This window comes from Barbatula barbatula, assembly GCF_947034865.1.
Source record: "Barbatula barbatula genome assembly, chromosome: 19".
Taxonomy (NCBI): Eukaryota; Metazoa; Chordata; class Actinopteri; order Cypriniformes; family Nemacheilidae; genus Barbatula; species Barbatula barbatula.
This window is the reverse complement of record NC_136782.1, coordinates 19,012,013-19,037,743: the sequence shown is the minus strand read 5'-3', so window position 1 is coordinate 19,037,743 and position 25,731 is coordinate 19,012,013. Positions and strand designations below refer to the sequence as shown.

At 36.5% G+C, this 25,731-nt stretch overlaps 2 protein-coding genes and 1 long non-coding RNA gene across 4 annotated transcripts; 2 read left to right on the top strand and 1 right to left on the bottom strand.

The window, feature by feature from the left end:
- Positions 1-1,091: 1,091 nt before the first annotated feature.
- On the bottom strand, positions 1,092-2,743 carry LOC306908969 (uncharacterized protein). Its single transcript, XM_079482278.1, has 5 exons — positions 2,560-2,743; positions 2,384-2,428; positions 2,038-2,138; positions 1,798-1,838; positions 1,092-1,664 (listed from the first exon to the last, which is right to left on the bottom strand). Exons 1-5 carry the CDS (start codon positions 2,567-2,569, stop codon positions 1,556-1,558), a joined length of 306 nt encoding a protein of 101 aa, XP_079338404.1. The 5' UTR covers positions 2,570-2,743; the 3' UTR covers positions 1,092-1,555.
- A 10,667-nt stretch (positions 2,744-13,410) lies between these two features.
- LOC306908914 (myelin-associated glycoprotein) lies at positions 13,411-20,061 on the top strand. Of its 2 annotated transcripts, none has more exons than XM_079482196.1 (10): positions 13,411-13,481; positions 13,664-13,734; positions 17,177-17,539; positions 17,701-17,991; positions 18,187-18,438; positions 18,523-18,780; positions 18,872-18,956; positions 19,034-19,117; positions 19,298-19,370; positions 19,712-20,061. In XM_079482196.1, the coding sequence occupies exons 2-10, from the start codon at positions 13,686-13,688 to the stop codon at positions 19,772-19,774; spliced, it is 1,518 nt and encodes a 505-aa protein (XP_079338322.1). In that variant the 5' UTR covers positions 13,411-13,481; positions 13,664-13,685; the 3' UTR covers positions 19,775-20,061. The 2 variants fall into 2 exon arrangements, with proteins under 2 accessions (XP_079338322.1, XP_079338323.1); XM_079482197.1 differs by having other exon boundaries at positions 13,438-13,481; positions 17,177-17,323.
- A 2,833-nt stretch (positions 20,062-22,894) lies between these two features.
- LOC306908148 lies at positions 22,895-25,261 on the top strand. Its single transcript, XR_013787975.1, has 4 exons — positions 22,895-23,154; positions 23,562-23,624; positions 24,081-24,482; positions 24,743-25,261. It is a non-coding gene; the product is annotated as an uncharacterized lncRNA (long non-coding RNA).
- Positions 25,262-25,731: the final 470 nt, after the last annotated feature.

Below are 25,731 nucleotides of genomic sequence, written 5' to 3'. Positions count from 1 at the left end.
CACTGTAAGCAGGTAGGAAGAAGTGTCAAGTATCTTAAAAACGGAAAAAATGATATTCAACAGGCCTTTAAAACAGGCATATATATATATATATATATATATATATATATAAAATAGATGCAATCACATTTTCTTGGCACCAACCCCAAATTACGATATATATATATATATATATATATATAATCGAAAATAAGAAAAAATGCATCTAAAGCAGATCAAACAATGCATCTGCCCTCTAGTGTACAAAATAAGAAACTGCAAGCACAAAAAAAATGGGTTTGCTACATACCATGAACATTAATGTACAGGTGGCTATGAACAGATAATAATAGTTAACAAAGTTACGGTGCAGTATACGAGTTAATGCAGTTAATAAGTTGCAGTCCTGAAGATGTGTAAATGCAGTTAATAAGGTTACAGTGCAGTAGATTAGAATTAGAAATATGATGTCAACACTGTGTTTATTATGAACGACTTCTCTGTGCAGATCATTTTTCCCACATTTTACATTCAAAATGTGGCTTCATTCCCACTCCAAACAACATCTCTCACCCATGATTCAGCCTGACAGAGGGAGAACATTTACTGTCCAATGGCATTCAATCTAATCAAATAAAATAAAAAATTTAATCTAAACTCTTTCCAGAAGCCGTTAGACAAGGATAAACATCAGCATTTGGAAAAACACCACCTGTGCGCACTTTTAGTTTACTTAGAGCAAAAAACTTTTTAGAACTATTTCTGTGTATTTAAATATAAAAGTGTGAACTTGTAAGCAAGTGACGCATTTTGAGTCATCTATTCCACATCCTGTTCAAGCAGTTTGGTGGTAAACATCAGGACAACAAGATGGCCACATTTAGACACAGACATTGGTTTTGACTATCATGTTCATGACATTCTGTTAGTGGCATTTGCTAAAGACACACTTAGAAAGACAGACCAGAGAGTATACGGCATCTATATGCTCCTCTGACTTGGGGCGGTGGACCACGTAGCAACATGCTTTACATTTTAGCAGCTAACTCCCAGTGCCCTAATATCACTGTCACCTTAAGAAGACCATGCACACATAACACACGACAGCCTCTGATATTTAGAATTTTTAATGTAACCATGAAAACAATATTTGCTGCTTTACAGGTGATTTTGTTGCAAATTTGACGCAAATGTTACAAACATTGACACACTGTGACTTAAGTGCTGTGATTTGTTGAAATTCAAAATACATTTATATGAAAAATATGGAGGAATATTAGTAAAACCTTGCCAATAGTTTAAATTATTCGATATTCATAGAAATACTTTATAATTGCAGCTCAAAAACATTTGTATTACATGCGTCATGCGTAGCATATGGGTCACGAGAAATATTCTGAGTTATTCTAATATTCGAATAGTTGTTAGATGCTTAACAGTAACACATATTAGTGCAATAAAGACACCGAAGGCCTGAGTGAGCATCAGTCAAGTGAGAGAAAACAACGCAGAAGAAACGTAAAGCATTTCTTTCTATCGTTGATAGAACTTAGTGCTGCAATAAGTAACCGTACTTTTAAAAGTAACTTTTCCTAAAACTGCTTCTGAATAGCTGCCTTTGATGTCTTCCATCTGGTTCACTGCTGTTTTCATCGGAAAGTGTTTGGATGTTTTCAAGCGGAAATCTGTCGAAGTGAATAAATGTAGATGGTTACATACCACAACATACTACTATAAATGAACAGCTATCAGCCAGATGTATGCTTGTCAGATTTTACCAATGCCCACAAAATCTAAGCTCTTGAAGGAAACACTTACGTATTGTCATTTCTGGCCTGGACATTTTTCTTACGCTTTCTCTGAAAGATTTTTAAACAGGACCAAAAGATAACAAAAGAATGCAAAGGAATTCACATAATAATGCAAATCTTATTATCATATCATATTATTTACTTATACATAGTTCTTGAAACACATTTAACTAAATGGAGGAATTTGTTTCTTGTTAAAGTGTCAGAGAATCTTTTCTTGATCAGTAGTATGTATGTTAGTACTCACTTTTATAACCTGACACAGACAAATACAGAGTCCTCCGAACAGAAGAACAGCTCCAACCCCACTGAAGAATGAAATCAGAATGATGTTGAGAATTCCTCCTTCTGTTTCAATCACAACAACATCAATTATTATTATTATTATGCCACCAGCAGCGATCACTATAGACTCATTATTTAGAAAGGGGAAGCATTGCCGTATTAAAAACACATTTGTGTTTTACAGCAAAAATCTGGCGAAAACAAAACAATTTGAATAATTCTGTAATAAGATAAACCATGTTAAGAAATGAAATTTTAATCATTTTAAAGAACATGGTACATTAGTGTGGAAATGGGTACGGTCATACCAAGAATCCAGTCCAAAACTACCCCATCATGCTGATCTGACAAAACTGAGGAAACACAACACCATAGCAAAGCATTCATAAATGACTTGTAGTACATTCAATGGAAATTCATTTTTAGTGAATCTTATTGGCTCTTAGCTGGTGTGTCAAAGGGAAAGCAGAAAATAAGAACTTACGATATTTCATGAGAAAGAGTGATGAACATCTAAAAACGATGAGATATAAACTGGTGCTCTGATATCAATGTGCTTTCATCAGGAAGTAGTGATGGAAGAAATTAAGCTTTTTCGAAGCTGTGATTCAACTGAACCAATTGCTTTGCAAAATGATTCACTGATTCACAAGGCAGGCTGGCGCCACCTATTGGTAAAAATGGCCAAAGATTTAAAAGAATTAAACAATCATAGATTTGAACAAATTTAACAAATAAAACAATCGTTAGATTTGTTACATTTAAAGTATTTTAAAGTGTGCTACACAATTTCAGCAAACAAGCTTGGTTTTGTGTGATATCGATGGTTCACCACTAGGGGGGCGCTGATCTCATAGTGAACACATGAACCAAAGTCTACCTTAGTTTCAACTGTCTGTGTTTTCATGCAGATTTATAAACATTTAATGAAGTACAAACAACTTGTGTTATTGTACTAACATGTAACTCCCACCCCCAACTGTACACAACAAGCCCCCAGTAAAACACTCTAGACCTTTACAAAACTAGAGAGATACATTTGTAATAAACATATTGGTTTATGTGAATGCCTGTTTTATCAGATTTAAAAAATAGGTCAACTCGAGGGTGCCTTGAAAATCTCTAGACAGCCCAAGCTCCCTATTTGAGAAACACAGTTAATACACATATATATACAATATATTTTTTCCACCGATAAATATAGAGTGTTAAGTGAGCAAGTGAGTGAGGTCACCATTGCCATACCAAGTCATCGACATTCTATAGACTCAGTGGTGAACATCAAAACCCTGGTGGCCACAATCAGAAACACACATTCGATTTGGCTGTCATGTTCTCACATTTTGTTTGACATTTTGGTGTTCATTTTGAACATCCATCCATCCATCCAGCATTCAACTACAACACCATTGTCTTTGCACACGTATAAATTACTGTCAATTCTTTGAGTAAAAAAGAAATAATTTGGCTTATTTTAGTTCCTCTATCCCTCTCGCCCATTTTCAAGCGTGCAGAACACACAATTACATTTTCTCTGACACACCATAAGGACTTTTGACCCACAGAACGTTTTCCGTTCTGTTAGGGTTTTCTGTTATTCTACTTCATATAGTACAATCAGTACAAAGTGAACTAAACGTCTCTATTGACTTCCTGTGTGAGATCTGAACAAAACACTTGTATGTATGTGGTATTTAATTTAAATTCCCTATACTGTACACTTACATTGGCTTTTGTTATAGTTTTATTAAAACTGCATAAAATGCAAGTTTCTAAAGACATTATCTACCGTATGCTTTGTGTGATAATTTGTAAAAGGTGGAAAAAAGAAGAATCTATTGACCGAAATGCAATATACAATATATATAAATACGTCTTCAGAGCTGACCTTACATCATGAAGCGTTATGTTTTTAGTACCCTAGAATGATCTTTTTCTATCATGTCTTTTCTATTCATCCTCACATGGAATTCGTCATGTTGTGGTGCCATGCTTTTACGTACTCCCTAAACAGACAAACTGCTCGACAGAGCGCATTTTATAAACATGTTATCTCCTTCGGCAATGTTAGTTCTGTGTCAGCCACCGTAGTGCTTTGAAAAGGGAGGGGTGAGCAGTGTAGTGAGCCAATGGTTGCAATTCGCATCCTCACCGCTCTATGCCACTATGCCATTTAGTTTGGCCAAAAAGGGGCGGAGATGTGGTATTACTTTTTACTTATCTGGGTGATCCTGGCAGATGACAAAAATAAGAGAAACCCTAAACCCAGAACACATTAGTCATACCTCACACATGAAGATGTAAAACCTGATTTGTTTGATATTTACAACATTTCATTGACTGCTTCTGATGGAATACCTACGACCGCCAATGAAAGTGAGGAAGATTCACCAACTGGATCACAAACATGGCACTTGTCACAAAAGTGTAGTGTTTAGAAAACTAATAATGTCTAAAAAATGTCTTAAGCTTTTAAAATCATCTAGTGTGTCTCAGGCCTAACAATCGTTCATCCAGAAATGCCCTCCTCAAACTATCGAGACTGCAGGAAGTGATTCAGAGCTTGCGACGCGAATATCACGCTGCACCAAAAAGGAAGTTCTTCAATATTTAGCTCGCCACATCATCTGCATGCAAACTTAGACCCATTGAAGGATACACCGTGAGGTAAGATACAAGACTATTAAAATCCTTAATCATGGATTGTGCTACTCTTGCTTAACTTCTTATGCCGATGTTTTGCTCCATGAACAGTAAAAATGTTCAATGTTTTGGATAATATTACAGTAGTGATTAGTGAGCCTGGACAACAAAAAATTTTTTGGGAAATTGAGATTTATACATCACCTGAAAGCTGAATAAATAAGATTACCATTGATGTACGGGTGGTTAAATTTTTACAATATTTGTTACAACTATTTGAAAATCTGGAATCTGAGGGTGCAAAAAAAACTAAATATTGAGGAAATCGCCTCTAAAGTTGTCTGTACCACAGCATATTACTCACAAAAATAACGTTTTTATGTATTTACGGTAGGACATTTTCAAAATATCCTCATGGAACATGATCTTTACTTAATATCCTAAAGAGTTTTGGGATAAAAGAAAAATGGATAATTTTGATGATTCCTAAAAATGCTCCCGTGCTACTTAAGACTTGTTTTGTGTCCAGGGTCACATTAATTGGTATGAAAATACTTTTAAATTTGTTTTAAATATAATAATGTAATGTTAATTCCAGCTTATGAAGTCTTAACGTGTAATGAAGACATTATTTTCAGGTTCCTCTTTTTAAAGTAAAGATGGTTTTCCAGATCTGCTTTGTCGCATTCATTCACTGCCTCAGAGGTTGGTAAAATAGGAAAAATATTTTTTCTCTTTAGTTAAGTCACACATCTCAATTTTGTGTTACCCTGCATTAGAATTATTGTTTGGTTGTGTTTTCACGTAATGCTGCTCAGTGACCACTTCTTTTCCTCAGTGAATAATCTCCTATTAAAGTCCATTCAGAAACTAAAATATCAAAGTGAATCATTACTGAGACACAGGAATCACCATCTATTCCAGTCTTCTATGGAACAGAAACTATTATGCGTACAAGTAATGACACAGACACATGTCTGGAAAAGATGCATCTGCCAAAAAGAAAACAATGAACTGTTTATCAAAAAAGTGCAGCACTTTTTAGTTAAACCAACACCTTTTGCATTAGTGTCACACTGGTCATTTATTTTCTGCAGCAACATTTTGTTAGCAGTTTTGGGTCATCTGAGACCACGCACTGTAATAATGTATACTTGATCTGCCAAATGCATCAATGTAAATTTCTTTTCAGCATCATCTGCAAGTGATGACAGATGGAACGCCGAAATACCAAGGTCAATGGTGGGTCTGTCTGGCTCATGTTTGGTGATCCCCTGTAAATTCAACTACCCATCCGATGGAAGGACACACAGAGAATTTACAGGAATCTGGTTCAATGATAAATCTGATATAATCTACCATAAAGAGACCTCCAAAATAACCAGCACATCCAAGGGTCGCACCAGTCTCGGTGATCTGCTTCACAACAACTGCACTTTGAAAATCAGCTCTTTACAACACAGCGACTCAGGATCATACAAGTTCCGGATCGAGATCAAAGATTTCAACAAGGCCACATTCTCGAAAAATCCGGTTTCTATTACAGTGAAAGGTATGAGCTTTTGAGGATATCAATTACATGAAATATTTACTCAAATATTTAAAATCATGTTCAGATGAGCTGTGACACACAGCGCTGGAAAAAATGAAGAGACCATTCCGAATTTTCATTTCAAATGAGCATTTCCATATGTATTGTGGACTATTCCATTCTCATGTTTGTTGTATTTCAATAAAGTCAAACCTCAGGAGTTACAAAGTCATCCAACAGCAATGTGAAAGACTGACAGGAAGGCAAGTGAAAACTGTGAATCGAGGTTATCAAATAACGAAAATATTTTTGAACATTTGCTAAATACATGTGGGTCAAAGACGTAAAGATTTCCACGTGAAAAAAACGTTTACAAAAGTGATTTTTCACATATTCAATGTCCACTTTATGGGTTCAACTAAGTTTTTGGAGCATAAAGTGTCACAATTTGGTTGAAATACTGTTACATTGTCATTTAGTGTAAGACCATATGTCTGTGCAAATATAAACAGAATGCCTATTCTGACTTGTACATATTAAACCAAATAATAAAATAAGGGAGCATATTACATTTTCTCGTGCTTTAAACTAGTAAAAAATCTTATTGATAAATCAGCAAAACCTATAGGATAGTGACTAATTAGCATTTTGGGTAAAAGTAATGTATATACTATAATGTTTATGATGCATATACGTCATAAATAGATTTTTGTTGTAAATATGCCTGAGAGTTATTTTTCTGCTCAGAAAAACAAAGACAGAAATGCAATTACAGTAAACAGAAGCATTTAAAGCTGTATTACACTTATTGTTTTTATGCTTAAGCCCTTTTTCGTCTTTGACCCATGTACGAACATTACTGTTGTGTCGCTTAAAAGTGAATATGAAAGTATTTGAGGTCTGAAACAAATACAGAGCAACTTCTCTGTTATTTTCACCTGTTTCTCCAGTTTTCATTTTCTGCAATTAAAAGCAAATGGAAAGATATTTTTATTTGAAAGTTGAGAAAAAATATTGTTAGTGAATCACACAACGACACCAAAATGATCATTTTACCTAAACACATACCTATAAATAGTAAATTCAGAAAATTGGTTCTTTGAAATGGTCAACGTCCTTTGGCTGTATCCCACAAAACTGTAGACATTTATTAAATGTCCAAACCAATTCTCCAGATTCTCCAGACCTACCCACCATCGCCGTGGATGTGGAAGTGACATCACAGAGAGAAGTGACCGCTACATGTGTTGTGTCACATTCCTGTCCGTCGGACCCGCCGCATCTCACCTGGAGCCACAAAGGCACGACCACGAGTCACTCGCAACTACAAGAGGATGGCCAATGGAAGTTAACATCGTCTCTGACTTTCACACCATCCAGAGAAGACCATAATAAACATCTCAGCTGCGCCGCAGACATTACTCCAGCAAAGACAGTATCCAACAACAAAAAGCTCAAAGTTAAATGTAAGTATAAATAGAGTTTATAGTGCTTGTACTAATAATCAATCCTCCCTAAAATATGCATCTGTGGCACAAAATATTTATTTAAAAAAATATCTTTGGATAATAATGTCTACTTCTGTATGAATAACATTTTTGTAGGTGTTGTCTATACACTCAGGATTTTCCAATATTTTATCAACGTTTTATTTCAACTAGATCCTCCATATAACGTGAATGTACAGAGTAAATCCCAAGTGAAGGAGAATGAATCTATCGAACTGAACTGCTCCAGCGACAGCTACCCTCCGGTTCACAGCTTCCAGTGGTTCAGCTCAACTGGATCTTTGCTAGAAAGTAGATCCACCTATAGATTCAATAATGTGACCCGTCATACTGAAGCCATTTCTTGCACCGCCACTAACACAGAGGGCAAAAACAGTTCCGGTCCTCATAAGCTTAATGTGTTGTGTAAGTATGGAGTATCAAGCATGAAGGGCCTCGTTTCATACAGTTTATACAATGCTATTATTATTGTTGTCTATCTGTCTATAGATCCTCCTGAGATTAAAACCGGGTCTTCCTGTGAATCAGAGACTCTAATAGTCTGTGTATGTATTGTGGACTCGAACCCTCCCAGTGAAGTCAAGTGGCTCGGTCCCTCGAGTACTTTTCCCAGCTCAAGTGTTGAACAAAATGGGTCTCTGACCATATTCACCCTACAGGGATGGCTGGGTTTCCCAGACACCGTTCATTGCTCTGCCAGTAACAGTGAAGGAAACTCTGTCGTGACTCTGTCAGTGCCGCATCATGGTAGGACTTCATTCCCATGAGTTTTGACGTCCCTTTAACGGTATATTGATAAAAACATGTATTTGTTTTAAATCTCTATTTTTCGACAGGTTTCGTAATATATCTTGCTTTTGCTACCGCTGCTGCTGTAGTTATTTTAGTGGTCATTTCAGCATGTGTAGCCAAGAGATGCTGGTAAGAATCTTCATAACTTGTGCCGCCTTATTGCCTTTCTAGAAATCACACTTTTTTGAAAAACAAATGTTGATCTTTGTTTTAAAGCGGGAGCAGAGTTAAACAACAGAATGTCAATAATAAAATGTCTTGCTTTGACAGGTATGTTGTTGGTTTTTGTCATTTTATCTTTATTCATTTTAAGGTGTGTGTGTGTGTGTGTGTGTGTGTGTGTGTGTGTGTGTGTGTGTGTGCATGGATAAAGACGTCTATACTTATTAATGTACTGTATTTACTTCGTTTTCTAATCAGGGAAAAACGATCAACTAGCAACTATCAAGATAACCAGCGTGTTTATACGAATTATGAAGTAAGTACTTTACCACAATAATGTTTTTACATTTTATCTGTATGCTTTGCTGCTTTAGTCTGTTTTTTTATCAGTGCAACCTTTAATTCAATTTGTTTTTGTTGATCAGTGCGATGGCAGACGCCTGCCTTCTGTGCCGGATGAAGCGGTCTACGCCAACACATAAAAAATATAAGCCTAAGCATTATATCTATACAAAGTGTATCCAAATGTCTAGTTCTGACTGTCTACACGTACATTGTAATGGTATGTTGTTAGTTCCTTTCGAAAGGCATATGCACAAAAATAGCAGTTAACATAATAATGGTAATGATTAGTTAAAAAGTCAAGATATACCACTTTATGACGAGATAAACAACATCGGGCCCCATAGACTTCTTCTGAATGGACAAAACATTACTCAGAAAATCTTCTTGTGTGTACAACATCAGGTTGAATAAATTAAGTTAATGAATTCAACAATGATTTACCATTCCATGCTCAGTATTCAGTAGATAGAAAATAAAACACAAAAATAACCAGTTCCAGGGTGTATTGTTGTGTGTATTTGTTGGCATGCGGGCATGCTATCAAGTTCCTTAATTCTATATCTATATTCAAAAATCAAGCTAATCATATTTTCTATTTGGTTTACTAACCCTCATACAAACCTGCGGACACAAGTAGTTGTCTATGCTTTTTATTTACTAATGGCCTGCGATCTATAAATTGTCCTCAAAGCACTTTTGATGTCTATAATGTTTAAACTAGGACCCCTAGCGGTCACTGGAGGAAATGTTTGGCAAGGATGTAATTTCTGAGGTTACAATTGTGTTGTTCTGAAGTTTGATGAGTTCACTATTATTGTCAAATATATATAATATATAAAGAATGAGTTGTAGTGTTCTTCCGACTTGAAAGAGTATGGTTTTCGGTATACACATCGTCTCTATACACATCACACAATGGCAGGTGAACAATACACTCGAAATAAAATTTTAATCGTTGACATATTGTTTGTGTCATGCTATTTTACACATTATGTGTCATTATATATTGTGTCATTTTGTGTGGATTATGTGAAAATAAGGGACATGTTTTGTGTGTTGTCCCAGAAATAGCAGGTTTCAATTCCTCATCCTTACTGCCCTAATAAGACAAACAAAAGATCACCTTCTCGCCCTAACTGAAATCTGCTCACAATCTCAATGATTGAATCATTTGGCTTATCAAGTAATAGTGGCGTCTCTAAACTAAAAGGATTTATAATGAATAATGTTTTATCATTGATCAATCAAACGATCCATTGTGTTTTATAATCCTGCTTCCTTTTATATGATAATGCCAATCTAGTCAATAAACAAACCTTGAATCAGAACACCACTCCCAAACTCGGTATAAACTGGGGCACTCGTAACTATTTCACTCATATTCCGACTGCAAAACCACAAGAAGCATTCATCCAAAGTCAACTCAGGTAAAGAAATTTTTTATTTATTTAGATATAGTTATTTAACTTTATGTCGTTTGTGTGGCCACGTTGAATAAATCAGGTATCAAGATGCTTTGTGTGCTTGGACAACACGATCCAGTATTCCATATAGCTGGGTAATATATTAAATAGGGCTGGGAATCGATTAAAAAAAATTAACTAATTAATTGCACATTTTCTGTAATTAATTGCAATTAATTGTGTTTTCCCCAAAGCTTGTTATCATCAATATTTAAATGTAGAATCACCTAATTAAATTAAACAACACAAAGTTTTTAATGACATAACATTTTAATGACATTTGAACTGTAAACAGACTCTCCACAGAACCACAGAGTAGCTGTTCATATAAAGCCATCAAATAAAATGTGTGCAGTAACATTATAAACAAAGTGAAAGTTGAATATTAAAACCATCAAGGTCATCAAAAAGTCTAGATCAGTTTAGAACTTAAGCCAATTGGCCAAAAGAAATAATTTCTTTATGCACCAACAATATATTTAAAAAAAAAATGTTTAAGTGCCAGTTGAATTTCAAAAAGGAACATAAGTCTTTGCAATATGAATAACAAAAGGAGAATGTTTATTTTTTTTCACCCAAAGATTTTGCCTACTCTTTTACATTAAGCCAGCAACTGAGACAGACCAGTCGGTTTACATTTGTTCACATTCACAATAAGCAATAGGAAGTCATGGAAACGATCGAGGCAAAAAAAAAAAAAAAGTGCTGCGTCAATTGCGTTATTTTTTTTTAACGCGTTAAACATCTAAAATTAATCGCAAAGATTAACGCGTTAATTCCCCCATCCCTAATATTAAATAATCACATTTTTGGTTTATTCCTTCGTTTGATCTACATCACAGTGTATCATGGGTAATGAAACATCAAGCCCTCTTATAGCCCATGGCCCAGGAAAAAATATTTGGTTTTCAAAGTATGTCCCTGGGGATAAAGTTCATTTGGAAGCCATTCTGCAAAAAGAAAAGGACCGGATGCTGTCAAAGAAGGATCATTGCGTAGCAAAACTAAAGCTTGGAGGAAGCAGACACGTTCCATATCGCCAACTAACACCAGAACTGGAGCTTGAACAGGCAAAGCTAACAAGACAGACCTGGGCAGTCTTCAACCCTGCTTTTGTGGAGTATAGCGGCGCACACAGAGAACGTCAAAATTCTCTAGACAGTTCATGAAACTTCTTGTTTATGGCATTTCTGGTAACCATGTTTTGTTACTTGCCCAAAGCAAATATACATTTGTTGTCTCTCAAAAACTGCCCTACAAATGTATATGATGTTAGAAGTTTTAATTGTATAGCTCATTTTGATATTGAATATAATTTGAATATAATGTGAAAGTCATTGTAGATGATACTTGAAATAAACATGAAACGCTGATTTCTCAGTTACAACCGAGTTCTCAGATTTGTTTTAGATTTTTGCCATAATGAAGAAATCTCCTCCTTTAGTTAAAAAAAAACGTAGTGATGAGAGCAATTCCAACATTATGGATGTATACGAATATATTGAACCCTCTGTTTATTTTACTTAACCCTTGTTGATAGAGTCCAAACATAAAAAAATGTCAGTCTATGACACATTTTAAATGTTAAGAAAGGGAAATAGACAAGCGTTATGGATGTGACAAAAAAGGAGGCGGTTTTTGGGAGAAGACAAACTTTGTAGGATTTCTGTGAAATAAAATGCACAATCCTGAAGCAATAAAGAAGGGATGCCGCTTTATAGAACATAAAATAGGTACTTTATTTTAATTCTCATGTGTCCATTTATGAGGAATGTGTAGCGTTATGGATGTGACAATCCTGAAAATGCCACTTACCTGACTGAAAAATCATGCACTTCAAATTAAACAGATGCTTTACAACTTTAAAGAGAGATCTCACATGGGTATTTGAACCCCCAAATGATAATATCTGTGCTGTTACCATAGTAAAAAGTAGTGTATTCTTTCATGGTACGGACATCCCACGACCATTAGGATCACACGTCGGCCACAATCACGTATACGCCTTGGTTTTGAGTCACATGTCCTCAAAACATAAACAATAGTGTTTTCTGGAAATTAGGTGATCTTCTAGTTTGCAGGAATTGTTACGATTTTGCTTTTACTTTTCTGATCTTTGTTCTACTTTTAAAACCCCATAAACATGAACAGAGTGACCAGAGCCAAAGGATATCACAGAGATTTGGACATGCGCTCTTCGACAGAAATCAACCTAGTAGTCCTAGTCTGACATTTCTGTAAAAAAGTAAACATAGCAGTCAGATGCCATTGAAGATATACTGTGTGCACACTACAGCATAAACCTTATCAAGCATTTTTGGGACAACATTGATTGAATTGCTCTTGTCCGCCTATTCTCTGAGCAAAACACTCAATAACACTTTCTGTCGCATGTGGCCACTGCTTTTGACACATGCATATGCTGTTTGAGTTTTATAATGAGGATATAAAGTATATAATGAGTGAGAACTGACTCATCTTATTCACTTCCTGTGACATCTAAACTCCAATGTTTAAAACATAAGCTTTACTCAACCTAAACAATCGTTATGAGGAGTATATCAAATGATCTCTGCTTGATATTTTTGTATTTTATGTTTTATTATTCTTTGTGCTACACACACGAGCAATGTGCTATGACTTTTCAGATTGATCCTGGGAAATAAATGTTGCACCACAATCATTATTGCACATTTAACTCCTACTTAATATTCGAATAAAGCATTAATCTTATAAACACAGAGGACGCTTTTTGAGATCAGCGTATTCACACAAAATATACACATTCAAATCGATGGATAAAGTACATTTTTTAAAGGAAACTATATTTTCAAGGGCACTGTGCAGGAAGTGATTATTTTATTCGAAGACGAACAGAAAGCAGCATCGAAAGGGAAGTTGTTCTCTATTTGAATCGCCACGTCTCCTGCTAAGGCAGTGTTTAAGGGCACGCATTAGGTAGGTGACAAGATTATTTATACTTCTTTAGTCTGCTAGTGACTGCTACTACAAGACGTTTATATTTCACTTTGTTCCACAAAATTAACATGTGCTTTAAATGTTCAATGTTTTTATATGAAGCTGATTATTTGTGAAGTCTGAATGGATGAAAAGTAATGAATAAAAACATATATTTCCAGGTAGGCCTACTCCATTTTAAAGAAAAATGGTGGTTTTCCAGAGCTGTTTATTTGCATATATTCTCTACCTCAGAGGTTAGTAAAATAAAACATATGGGACAAGATACACTGTTAATTTGGACTTTGCATGTGCACTAGTTATTAGCCCTGTTTTCACATAAAGTCGCTCCTATTCAGTTAAGATATTTGTATTTATTTTCAGTTGTTTAGTTGAAGTCTTTTTATTAATAATAATTTTATCCAGAACTTAAAATAGCACAGTAAGTTGTTACTGAGACACTTTGGAACAGAAACTGTAGTATTATGTTTATTGACCAAGACTTTTAGAGAAGGGCATCACAAGTAAAAGGGGTCAGGGTATATTCTGGCAAACAGTTTCCCGATCAAGTTTCGCAATCGGCAAAGCAGCTGTAGTACACGCCGTTTTCCAACACACGATGGGTTATTCGCAAAGCAAAACGTACCTGGCCGCCTCCACAGCGCTGTACTATGGATTCCAATAGAAAGCGAGAAGATAAAGACGTAAGAGGCGGGGCAACTGTTTGAAAATTTAAAAATAATGTATAAATGAAAAATGCTAAAGTAGCATGTTAATAAACTGGTGGTATATGAGGATGGCATATGGCGTTACGTTCTTATTTCACATTTGAATACTTTGACTTATTTATCAAATCTGTAAATCTGAACAGCATAATTTCAATGTAGACCTTTTTTATTATTGTAATGTAAATTAATATATATTTTAATGACTACCACATGCTGAACAATGATGATGGCGCCTGAAATCGTGTTTTTTTGTATAATGTTATCATGTTTGTAATTGTGTTTCATTGCGTTAGTTTGCTGTATTTTTTGTTATTATGGTTAAAATTAAAACGATCCAACTGCAGTTCTGCAGTCCAAACTGCAGTCCAAAATGCTCTCTCGCATTTTTTTTCATTATAAAATATGAATTTGGGAACGCAGTTTAATGTCAAAATGTCAAATGACTGGCTAAATTCGGAACTGCACCAGATGATCTCAATTCCCGACAATTTTATATCTAAAATGTATTTCGCAACAATAACATGTTGTCTTAAATAAATGTTTAAAATTGGGTTTCAAATAAGTAATTTTGTTTATCTTTTACTTCAAACTCTATGTGATCCACACTCGTGCACCAAAAATGTGATTGCCAACCGCGATAAATCACTTTAAGTAGAATTCTTAAAGATACAGGGTACTTAGAGCACAGTATATCGGTTATAATTTTTTTATTTTAATATAACTGCGAAGTACATGAAGGTGCTTTTATAAACATATTTTTAATAAACAAGCTGCGCTGCCTCTGGTGATCAGTGGTGGTATAGCACATAAGGGGCATGTTTACCGGCATCTTTAATGACATAAATCAGCTGTAGTGGTGTACGCCAACCATATGTAAATATGTAGATTATTTATGTGCTATGCAGCAGTGTGCACGTACGTCACTGCTTATAGCACCTGACAGCGGGGAGGTTCCATAGCCCCAGTTTAAAGTTCGTTTTGCACTTCTATATAGCCTACAACTCTACATAGTGCTTACTTAAAGCACCTTTAATACAGAGAGAGACAGAGAGAGAGAGAGAGAGAGAGAGAGAGAGAGAGAGAGAGAGAGAGAGAGAGAGAGAGAGCGAGAGAGAGAGAGAGCGAGAGCGAGAGACACACATAGAGAGAGAGAGAGAGAGAGAGAGAGAGAGAGAGAGAGAGAGAGAGAGAGAGAGAGACACACACAGAGAGAGAGAGAGAGAGAGAGAGAGAGAGAGAGAGAGAGAGAGAGAGAGAGAGACACAGAGAGAGAGATGGAGAGAGAGAGAAAGAGACACAGAGAGAGAGAGAGAGACACAAAGAGAGAGAGAGAGAGAGAGAGAGAGAGAGAGAGAGAGAGAGAGAGAGAGAGAGAGAGAGAGAGAGAGAGAGAGAGAGAGAGAGAGAGAGAGAGAGAGAGAGAGAGAGAGAGAGAGAGACACACAGAGAGAGAGAGAGAGAGAGACAGAGAGAGAGACAGAGACAGAGACATTTTGCCTTACAATAAATGTTATTCTCACTGCAGTTGGATCGTTTTGATTTTAACCATAATAACAAAAAATACAGCAAACTAACGCAATGAAACACAATTACAAACATGATAACATTATACAAAAAAACACGATTTCAGGCGCCATCATCATTGTTCAGCATGTGGTAGTCATTAAAATATATATTAATTTACATTACAATAATAAAAAAGGTCTACATTGAAATTGTGCTGTTCAGTTTTTACAGATTTGATAAATAAGTCAAAGTATTCAAATGTGAAATAAGAACGTAACGCCATATGCCATCCTCGTATACCACCAGTTTATTAACATGCTACTTTAGCATTTTTCATTTATACATTATTTTTAAATTTTCAAACAGTTGCCCCGCCTCTTACGTCTTTATCTTCTCGCTTTCTATTGGAATCCATAGTACAGCGCTGTGGAGGCGGCCAGGTACGTTTTGCTTTGCGAATAACCCATCGTGTGTTGGAAAACGGCGTGTACTACAGCTGCTTTGCCGATTGCGAAACTTGATCGGGAAACTGTTTGCCAGAATATACCCTGACCCCTAGTGGTGATGGGTATTTTCAATGGCGTACCACAAACCATGCAAGATCAGTGGCGGATCGAGCCCCTTTCCACCGTCCCACATAATAAACTTGGTACTATTAGTTTATTAAGCGTCAATAGAAAAATAAAAAGATAGTATACATACAATGTTTATGTTTACATGTGATGCGTAAAGTGTCAACATTAGACAATTCAAACTGTATCTGCAAATCCAGCATTATATCCACCGTGAAGAAACTAACACACCTAAACCTCACAGGTCTCACTCGTCGGTTGGCACGTGGGTAGGCTCTTTCTTTCGCCTTGCCGTGCTTCTCCTGGAGAATTGCCCAATAAAAGGAATAGGATCCATGTTATGAAAAAGGGTTCTAGACCTATAAGAAACTTCTGAAAACAAGCTGGAGTGCTGGGGGATTGTATCAAGCACAGAAATACTATGTCATACGTCCGACTCGTTTTTTGAGAAGTTGACCATGTTAAGTACGAGAAACCAGCACGTTCAAATCTAATGAAGTCATATTGCATGAAACAGTGTTGCATGCCCCCTTTAAGTCACTGTGGTTAAAAAAGCTTGTTATGGGCAAACACAGTAGGCCTAACAGTAGTTAGTACCAAAATAAAATTCCCAATTAATCGCGTCATAAATAAGCTTCTGACTTGATAAACTTCTTCACAATGTTCTTTGTTATTTTACATGATCAAGTTATTGTCAATTGTGTGAATGGGGGCACTGTCAAGTCATTTTTTGTCCCAGACCTAAGATGCAGCAATGATTGCAAAAGAAAAAGTGAACTGTTTAAGAAAATGTTTAATTGCGATGGTGCACTCTTATCAAATAACCACTGAAAATGGCATTAATTGGTATCAACATCAGTATCTTACAAATAACCAAAATAATTATTTTTCAGCATGTTCTGCAAGTGACAATGGATGGAATGCCAAAATACCAAAGTCAGTACTGGGTCTGTCTGGCTCATGTGTGGTGATCCCATGTACGTGGGACTATCCATCACAGGGAAAGACATACAAAGAATTTACAGGAATCTGGTACAAAGGTGACTCTGACATAATCTACCATAAAGACACTTCCCAAGTCAACAGCAAATTCAAGGATCGCACCAGCCTTCTTGGTAATTTGCGTCAGAAAAACTGCACTTTGAAAATTAGCTCTTTACAACCCGATGACACAGGACAATACATGTTCCGGATTGAGATTAAAGATCTGGACTCGTTCTCATACCGTGAAAAAAAAGTTTCTATAACTTTAAAAGGTATGAGACTGTTGTCACTATTGGTAAATGAAATGATCAAAGCTGTTAGTTTTTTATTGTATTTACAAAGCAAAACTGCAATCACAACCACATTCAGATTATTATGGCATATCTGTTTGAATTGTAAACAATATTTTTAAATGTCCAAATCAATTCGCCAGATTCTCCAGACCTACCCACCATCTCTGTGGATGAGGAAGTGACATCACAGAGAGAAGTGACCGCTACATGTGTTGTGTCACATTCCTGTCCGTCGGACCCGCCGCATCTCACCTGGAGCCACAAAGGCACGACCACGAGTCACTCGCAACTACAAGAGGATGGCCAATGGAAGTTAACATCGTCTCTGACTTTCACACCATCCAGAGAAGACCATAATAAACATCTCAGCTGCGCCGCAGACATTACTCCAGCAAAGACAGTATCCAACAACAAAAAGCTCAAAGTTAAATGTAAGTATAAATAGAGTTTATAGTGCTTGTACTAATAATCAATCCTCCCTAAAATATGCATCTGTCGCACAAAATATTTATTAAAAAATATATCTTTGGATAATAATGTCTACTTCTGTATGAATAACATTTTTGTAGGTGTTGTCTATACACTCAGGATTTTCCAATATTTTATCAACGTTTTATTTCAACTAGATCCTCCATATAACGTGAATGTACAGAGTAAATCCCAAGTGAAGGAGAATGAATCTATCGAACTGAACTGCTCCAGCGACAGCTACCCTCCGGTTCACAGCTTCCAGTGGTTCAGCTCAACTGGATCTTTGCTAGAAAGTAGATCCACCTATAGATTCAATAATGTGACCCGTCATACTGAAGCCATTTCTTGCACCGCCACTAACACAGAGGGCAAAAACAGTTCCGGTCCTCATAAGCTTAATGTGTTGTGTAAGTATGGAGTATCAAGCATGAAGGGCCTCGTTTCATACAGTTTATACAATGCTATTATTATTCTTGTCTATCTGTCTATAGATCCTCCTGAGATTAAAACCGGGTCTTCCTGTGATTCAGAGACTCCAATAGTCTGTGTGTGTATTGTGGACTCAAACCCTCCCAGTGAAGTCAAGTGGCTCGGTCCCTCGAGTACTTTTCCCAGCTCAAGTGTTGAACAAAATGGGTCTCTGACCATATTCACCCTACAGGGATGGCTGGGTTTCCCAGACACCGTTCATTGCTCTGCCAGTAACAGTGAAGGAAACTCTGTCGTGACTCTGTCAGTGCCGCATCACGGTGAGACTTCATAGGCTGATATGTTGATGTCTTTTTAAACGTTACCGTTGTTTTGATGAAAATTAACTTTTTTATTCTCTTATTTTTACAGGTTTAATTATATATCTTGTTGTTGCTATTGGTGCTTTTGTAGTTATTGTTGTGGTCATTTCAGTTTGTGTAGCCAAGAAACGCTGGTAAGAATCTCTCTTTCTCTCTCTCTCTCAAATTCTATCGTTGATGTATCTAAATCCCTTTTCTGTCTGTCATGAAGTGGACAAAGACCTGCACAAAGCGTACTGGATGTGAAGAATGACCACAATGAACTGAAGACAACCCCAAAGTCAAACATATCCAGGTATTATATTGGTACAACAAGTTACATGTACACGTGCTGTACAAATATTTTGTTATATACAGTATATTACTTATATCTTTATTTAGATTTGTGTAGACTACATGCCTTTTATAACAGTCCAAGTACATTTCAGCAATTGTTTAAAATTCATTCTTTGTATCTGTTTTCTGTAAAAATCAGCCAAGAACAACAAAACAATGAACTATACACAACAATTGAAGAACCAGACCAATCTGTTTATAAAAACTTTGAGGCAAGTAGGACTTTACATCAGAAAAAATGCATAAGTTCGGTAGGCTTTCTGTCTAGCGCAACACATTTATTTACACATTCTGACTATTGCAACACATTTATTTACACATTCTGACTAGTGCAACATGTCTATTCACACTTTATTAGTATTTGGGCATATCACAAATCTACAATAAAACACACCCTGCAAAAAAGTTCGCTGGAAGAACTGACAAAAACAACACATGCAGCACTAAATATCTAGAAACTGAATGTTTGTATCTGAATGAATGTTGTTGACATTTCATATTTAAGAGTGATTGTTTAACCGGTTTAAATGAATCTGAAATCTGAATTGATCAGTGCGACGATGGATACCCGTCATGTGAACAAGATGAAGATGAGGCGGTCTACGCTAACACCTAAATAATAAGCATGCATAATGCAAGCATTATATCCTTTATAAAGATCATGTATCCAAATGATTTTTTTATGGCATTATATTTTAATTGCAGAGGTGAACAATTGTATCTTTTTTTTATTATAATGCTTGATAATTCATATTGCAATAATACATTCAAATTTTATGTCATAGGTTAAACTAATAGCTAAGAAATATATCATGCAATGTAAATGTTTGACAATGCAAACTGCATCTCTGGATGCAATTTATTTCTCATTTAAAAAATGAATAAACAAAAATACCACATTGCACGTGTGTTTAACAGATTTGTCGACATGCAGATATGGTATCAGGTTCCATAATTTTATTTTAGGACAAACTGAAAGTATGTGACCACTTACAGGTCTAATTTGAGAGAAACGTTTCATTTCCTCTTGAAACTTGAAACAAGATGCAATGCCCGTCAACTATAATAATAAAATAAAACAAACGAGGGGGAAACATAACAAAACATGGAAATAGAATAACAAGACAGGACTAAGACTAACTACACTGAAACAAAACTTAAATTAGCTTTTGACAAACTACACATGACTAAACTGACAAGCACAAGAACTCACCACACAACCACAATGAACCAGCACAAGACAGAAGACACAAGGGCATTAAATAAGGGACCAAATCAAGAGGGGAACAGGTGTAGGGCATGAATAAATAACGAGGCAACGAGAGGATGGGAACAGAGACGAGACCGGAGAGAGCCTATGGCAAAGCAAATAACCCATAATCACCTCTCTCCACACAGAACATGAGACTCTGTCATGATCCTGCCACTAAACCAAGAGAAAGATGACATGATGCGGCAGTATCATGACAGAAGCCCCTCCTTAAGGAGGAGCAACCTGATGCTCCTCAAGGCACAAACAAGACAGACTATGACACTGGCAAAAACAAATCAAGATGAAAAAACAATAAACCAAAACGGGGAACAACAAGAGTCCAAGGGAAGGGGAACACAAGAGTCCAAAGAGGGGAATTCCAAACAAGGGCTGACACTGACACGTTAGCCAGCAGGACATGGGCTGGGTTAACGGCATGAAAAGAATAGCCGGCACGATGGCCGCATGCACCGGGCGGGAATGGCCGCATTCACCGGCTGGGAATGGCCGCATGCACCAACCTGGAGTGGCGGGCTGCACCGACCTGGAATGCCCGACTGCACAGATGTGGAATGCCCGGCTGGGGATCTGTTGACATAGGATTCCGACAGCTTTGACCCTGGAGGGGAGCCCGGCGATCTGGACCCTGGCGGCTTCGGCCCTCAGCGGGAACCTGGTGGTCTCGACCCTGGAAGGGAGTCCGGCAGCCCCGACTCTGGAAGGGAGTCTGACATTCTCGACCCTGGAAGGGAGTCCGGCAGCCTTGACCCTGGAAGGGAACCCGGCAGCCTCGACCCTGGAAGGGAACCCTTGCTGCCGCAATGATCCCTCTGTCTGCTGGGTCCTGTGATGGCTGGTTCATTCTGTCATGATCGCGGGTGGTGAGACACGGAGAGAGGACCACACAACCACGAATTGAACCAGCACAAGACAGACGACACAAGGGCATTAAATAAGGGACCAAATCAAGAGGGGAACAGGTGTAGGGCATGAATCATTAACAAGGTAACAAGAGGATGGGAACAGAGACGAGCCCAGAGAGAGTGTATGGAAGGCCAAAAGGGCCATAAATACCTCTCTCCACACAAAACACGAGATTCTGTCATGATCCTGCCACTAAACCAAGAGACACATGACATGATTCGACAGAATCATGACACTGTAGTATCTACTTCTGTTTTGATTGAGATCAGACACACACTTACTTCCATTACTCCAGAAGTGAAAGTTAAAAGAATAATCTGTTAACAGATATTCACTATACTGTATTAGTGAGGATATCATTTAAATTAAGTTTCTATTTGATTTGATGTAAAACATGATAATAAGTAGGTCTTTATTTATATTGCCTACATGAAAAGGAAAGTCAAATGCAGCTGTCTTTCTCAAAGGACTATTGAATTGTTCAGCACTTTTATTCTGTTTGTATAACAAATATTAATTTGATGTTGTGAATGACTGAGGTTGGCTTTGGCTCCAAATTTTAAAGTGTCTCCAAACAGGTACAACTTCCTGTGTTTGAAGTTATTGGAACGCATGCCAGCTCTGTTATTAAAGCAAAGGTGCGACATAGCATAGCATACCAAATATTAAGAAATGTGGTTTTGGTGAAACTTCTTCATTATGCGGATAATATTAAGGGTCGATGAATTAAGACATCCATTTTAACCCGAGCTTTTGTTATAATAGAGGTAGTCGTATTCAAGCGAACATCCTTTGAGCGAATGACAGTACTGAAGTAACACAAGTGTCGTACCAGATAGAGCGAGCAAGCTATAAACAAGCCGTTAAAAACATAGCTAAAAATTGGGCGGTGCCTGGTTGTGGAAGAACACGGCGTTACCTTGCTTTGGATTCGACATTAGTAATGCGTGGTTAATTTGCGGAGAGACTAAAATGAAACAGCAGTGCCGTGCCGTCAATATTGGATTTGACAGGAATGGTGCAGCCATCTTATGTGATTAAAACATATTTGTACTATGCGTCACTATTGCTTTGTTAGAGATCGCTGGATGTGCCCTGATAATGTGTAACATAACCTTACGTATCTAACTAAATTCACAGAACGCTCCAAGAAAGTTTACTATGCAAACTGCTATCCAATCATTGCAGTGGGCGTTTACTTCAAAGTCTTCAATGAGGCACGCCCATAAAACAGAGCGTTTGTCGAGCTGGCATCAAAACACGGGGAGAAAATAGTCTATTTCTTATTGATTTTGATGTTTTTATAAAATAACAGTATAAAATAATAAAAACGGACAGTTCAGGACACCTTTAATATGATATTACTCTGAAATATAATTTAACAATTTATATATACGAAGAGTTTATTTGCAAAAACTGATCAAATTTTATCAAAGATGATGTGTTTTATTTTGTTGGTTAGCTGTATTTTTTTCAGTTGTATTCAGTTGTGGTGTTTCAAAGACAGGCCTGTCATTGTCACAGATTTCCTGTTATCACATATACCAACCACAAGACATCATTCTCTTTCACTTGATATGGAAACATGCGAATGATTGTTTAAAAGCATTAAAAACTGTTTTGCAGACACAGAACAGGTCTTACCATAGAGTATATCACACAGTACTTTAAAGACGTCGGTAACTTGCAGGAAGCCGAACGTCTGCTTAAACAACAGGAAATTAGACCCTAGCAAATGTGTGAAGGCCCCCCTCATTGTTTTTCATGAGAGTCGGGGAAAGGATTATTAGAAGCCCTGCGTATTTTTGAGAAGACCAAAGGTAAGTCAAACAGCAACAAAAGATGCTTCATCATTTATTTTCCAAAGGCATAGCAGAGGAAGAACTGAAACGTACTATGAACTGTATATTGAATTGTATTTTCACTTTCATCATGTGATGTGAAATCTCAGTACCTGGCCGTGTGTGCACACGCAGCTGAATATTTGAAGAGTTTAGTTCCAAAATGAGATGAATCACGTTTTATTCATGCTAACATGTTCTTGTTGTGTTTAATTGTGTTTGTTAGCTGTATTTTTTGTTATTATTATGGCTCAAATCTAAACCAACCAATTTGATATGAATTGGACTGCACAATACAAAAACAGGATTTTTTTAAAATTCTCATTTTGCAACCAAATTAATTTGATCAATTCTTTAGTAAAGAACATATGTTTTTCTTGTGCCAGGGAGGGAGATGTTATTTCTTGATGTCATCTTTGCTGCTGTTATCCTTACTCTTTCTTCCTCAGGTAACACACATTTTTTTTTTATTCTTTGTCTTTATCTTTCGTTTCTTGTATTTTTAGCAAATGGCTTAAATTTAACTTGTCATATTACGATAGACCTTAACCAAAAAAAAAATGTAATGGTACATTTTCCAGTGATGTCAAATACAAAATGTAAAAATACATCAAAAATCTGTAAAATGTTTTTACTTTTTACATTTTCCGTGGAAAAACTGTAAAAGTTAACAGAAAACTTCTGCAACGGTTTTTTAACAGAGATTTGGGTAAATTTGATAAGAAATGTGAGGTATATGATGCCTTTGGTTAATTTTCTCAAAAGAAATATTTGAGATGCAAGAGAAGTTTTCATATCGACAAATTAAAAAAGATCTTATCTGTCATTTTTTTAACGGGTGTCCACTTTCAGAGACTTCTACTGCACATCCACGGTGTACACGCCGTTCTTGTTCTCTGTTGCAGGCTACGGACTCGCTCGAAACTGGGTGAATCAGTGGCCAGGCAAGGTGTACGGTAAACCTGGAGAAAACATCTCCATACATTGTCAGATTCATGCAAACACGACCATCTCCGGGTGTCTTGTACAGTACGTCATGGACAGAGACGGGACATATCTCAAACTCAATGAACTTTACCAGTTTAGTGGTAGACATGAAATCAAAAACGAAATCGCCTGGAGCTCAAGTCTCATCCTGAACTCTCTGAGAATAAACGACACCGGAATGTTCTACTGTACTTACTTCTGCAAAATCAATGGCACGTTTCGACAGCACTTTGGAAGCGGGACACAACTTTTTGTGCTTTTGGGGATGGATAAGGAAAACGTTACTCTACATTACCCACCTTTTTTCACCACTGTTACAGGTGAGAGCGTCTGGATTTTCTGGTGTGCTGCAAATTTTGAAGTGTCGTGAAAAGGGGCGGAGCTAACCGGTTCGATGATGAAAAGATTTTAGGGGCCCACTTTAATTTCTAAATGAGTATTTATAAAAGCTTAGTGATCCAAGCATTTCTTTATGCATTTTGGAAAAAGCCCTGGTCTACTGTACATGGCATTGTAAAATGTTTTTAATTTTTATTCATTTATTGTAGTCTTTCTAAATGTCTGCATATTTTTTTTTCAGATGGAGTAAAGGGCCAGTCAAGGTTTTACATCCTTTACTCAATCCTTGTTTTAGTTGTCTTGTCAACCAAATCAGCTGTATTTATATTTGTAACTTCTTTTGCGCTTTTTTCTCAATATTGAACCAGATCTCTTTCTAAAACAAGAAAATTTTATTAGGCTATAAACATATATATTCACATTCTACTCAATTAACAGTGTTTCAGCTTGTTTCTTCTTTGGTGGAATTAGTGAACCGTTGTGTGGGTTGGTTAACACACTGTAGTGTTGCATGGGTCGTTTGTTTCAACATCTTTTTTCCACCAAGATGTACCAGCACGACCCACACAAAGGATTATTTTTCCGACTTTGAGGTTACTTGACCGTGCACCACCTCAGATTGTTATTAATTTTCAGATTCCTATTATTCGATTTTGAAACACACATGGTCTTATGTGGAAAACTGTGCATTTTGTAATTGCCTTCAGATGATGTCAAAACTATTGGTAGTAACATAATAAAAGAAAAACTATTTATTGACTTATGACCAAAGAGTGTTTAGATATTTCAACTTCTGTTGTTTGACTCAATATATCTGTTCACATTGCAATGTGTGTAAAGACCTCAATTGCAAGGTCGTGTCTTTAGGCCGTGTTGAAGTAAAACATTAGCCTACTGTTTGTTGAATTAATACTGTGACTCTTGCTGAATGTGATGACTGGTCATGCTCTCAAACATATACATATAGTTTTACAATAACAAGTGGAGTTTATACATAATCTATAAAGAATGTTGTCTCTCCACTATTTTATGTCATATTTGTAAAGCACTGATCATTGCAGATACTGGATACAGTGTTTACCGGTATAACATATATGAATTATATATATATTACATAAACATATATAATATATATATTATTTGGCTGTTTACATGTTTTAAACTGTTTATCTAAGGTGATGGATTCATTGCGGTTCAAAATAAAATCACAATATTGTTTGTACAATGTTT

What these genes read in the sequence shown, in the direction of transcription:
- LOC306908969 (XM_079482278.1), bottom strand. An exon ending in GTCTGTGTCAGGTTATAAAA is followed by an intron (nt 1,839 to 2,037) that starts GTGAGTACTAAC and finishes AAAATCTTTCAG; the next exon opens with AGAAAGCGTAAGAAAAATGT. An exon ending in CAGGCCAGAAATGACAATAC is followed by an intron (nt 1,665 to 1,797) that starts GTAAGTGTTTCC and finishes TCACTTCGACAG; the next exon opens with ATTTCCGCTTGAAAACATCC.
- LOC306908914 (XM_079482196.1), top strand. Translation starts at nt 13,686, where the DNA reads ATGGTGGTTTTCCAGAGCTGTTTATTTGCATATATTCTCTACCTCAGA. An exon ending in ATATATTCTCTACCTCAGAG is followed by an intron (nt 13,735 to 17,176) that starts GTTAGTAAAATA and finishes ATTATTTTTCAG; the next exon opens with CATGTTCTGCAAGTGACAAT. An exon ending in TCATAAGCTTAATGTGTTGT is followed by an intron (nt 18,439 to 18,522) that starts GTAAGTATGGAG and finishes ATCTGTCTATAG; the next exon opens with ATCCTCCTGAGATTAAAACC.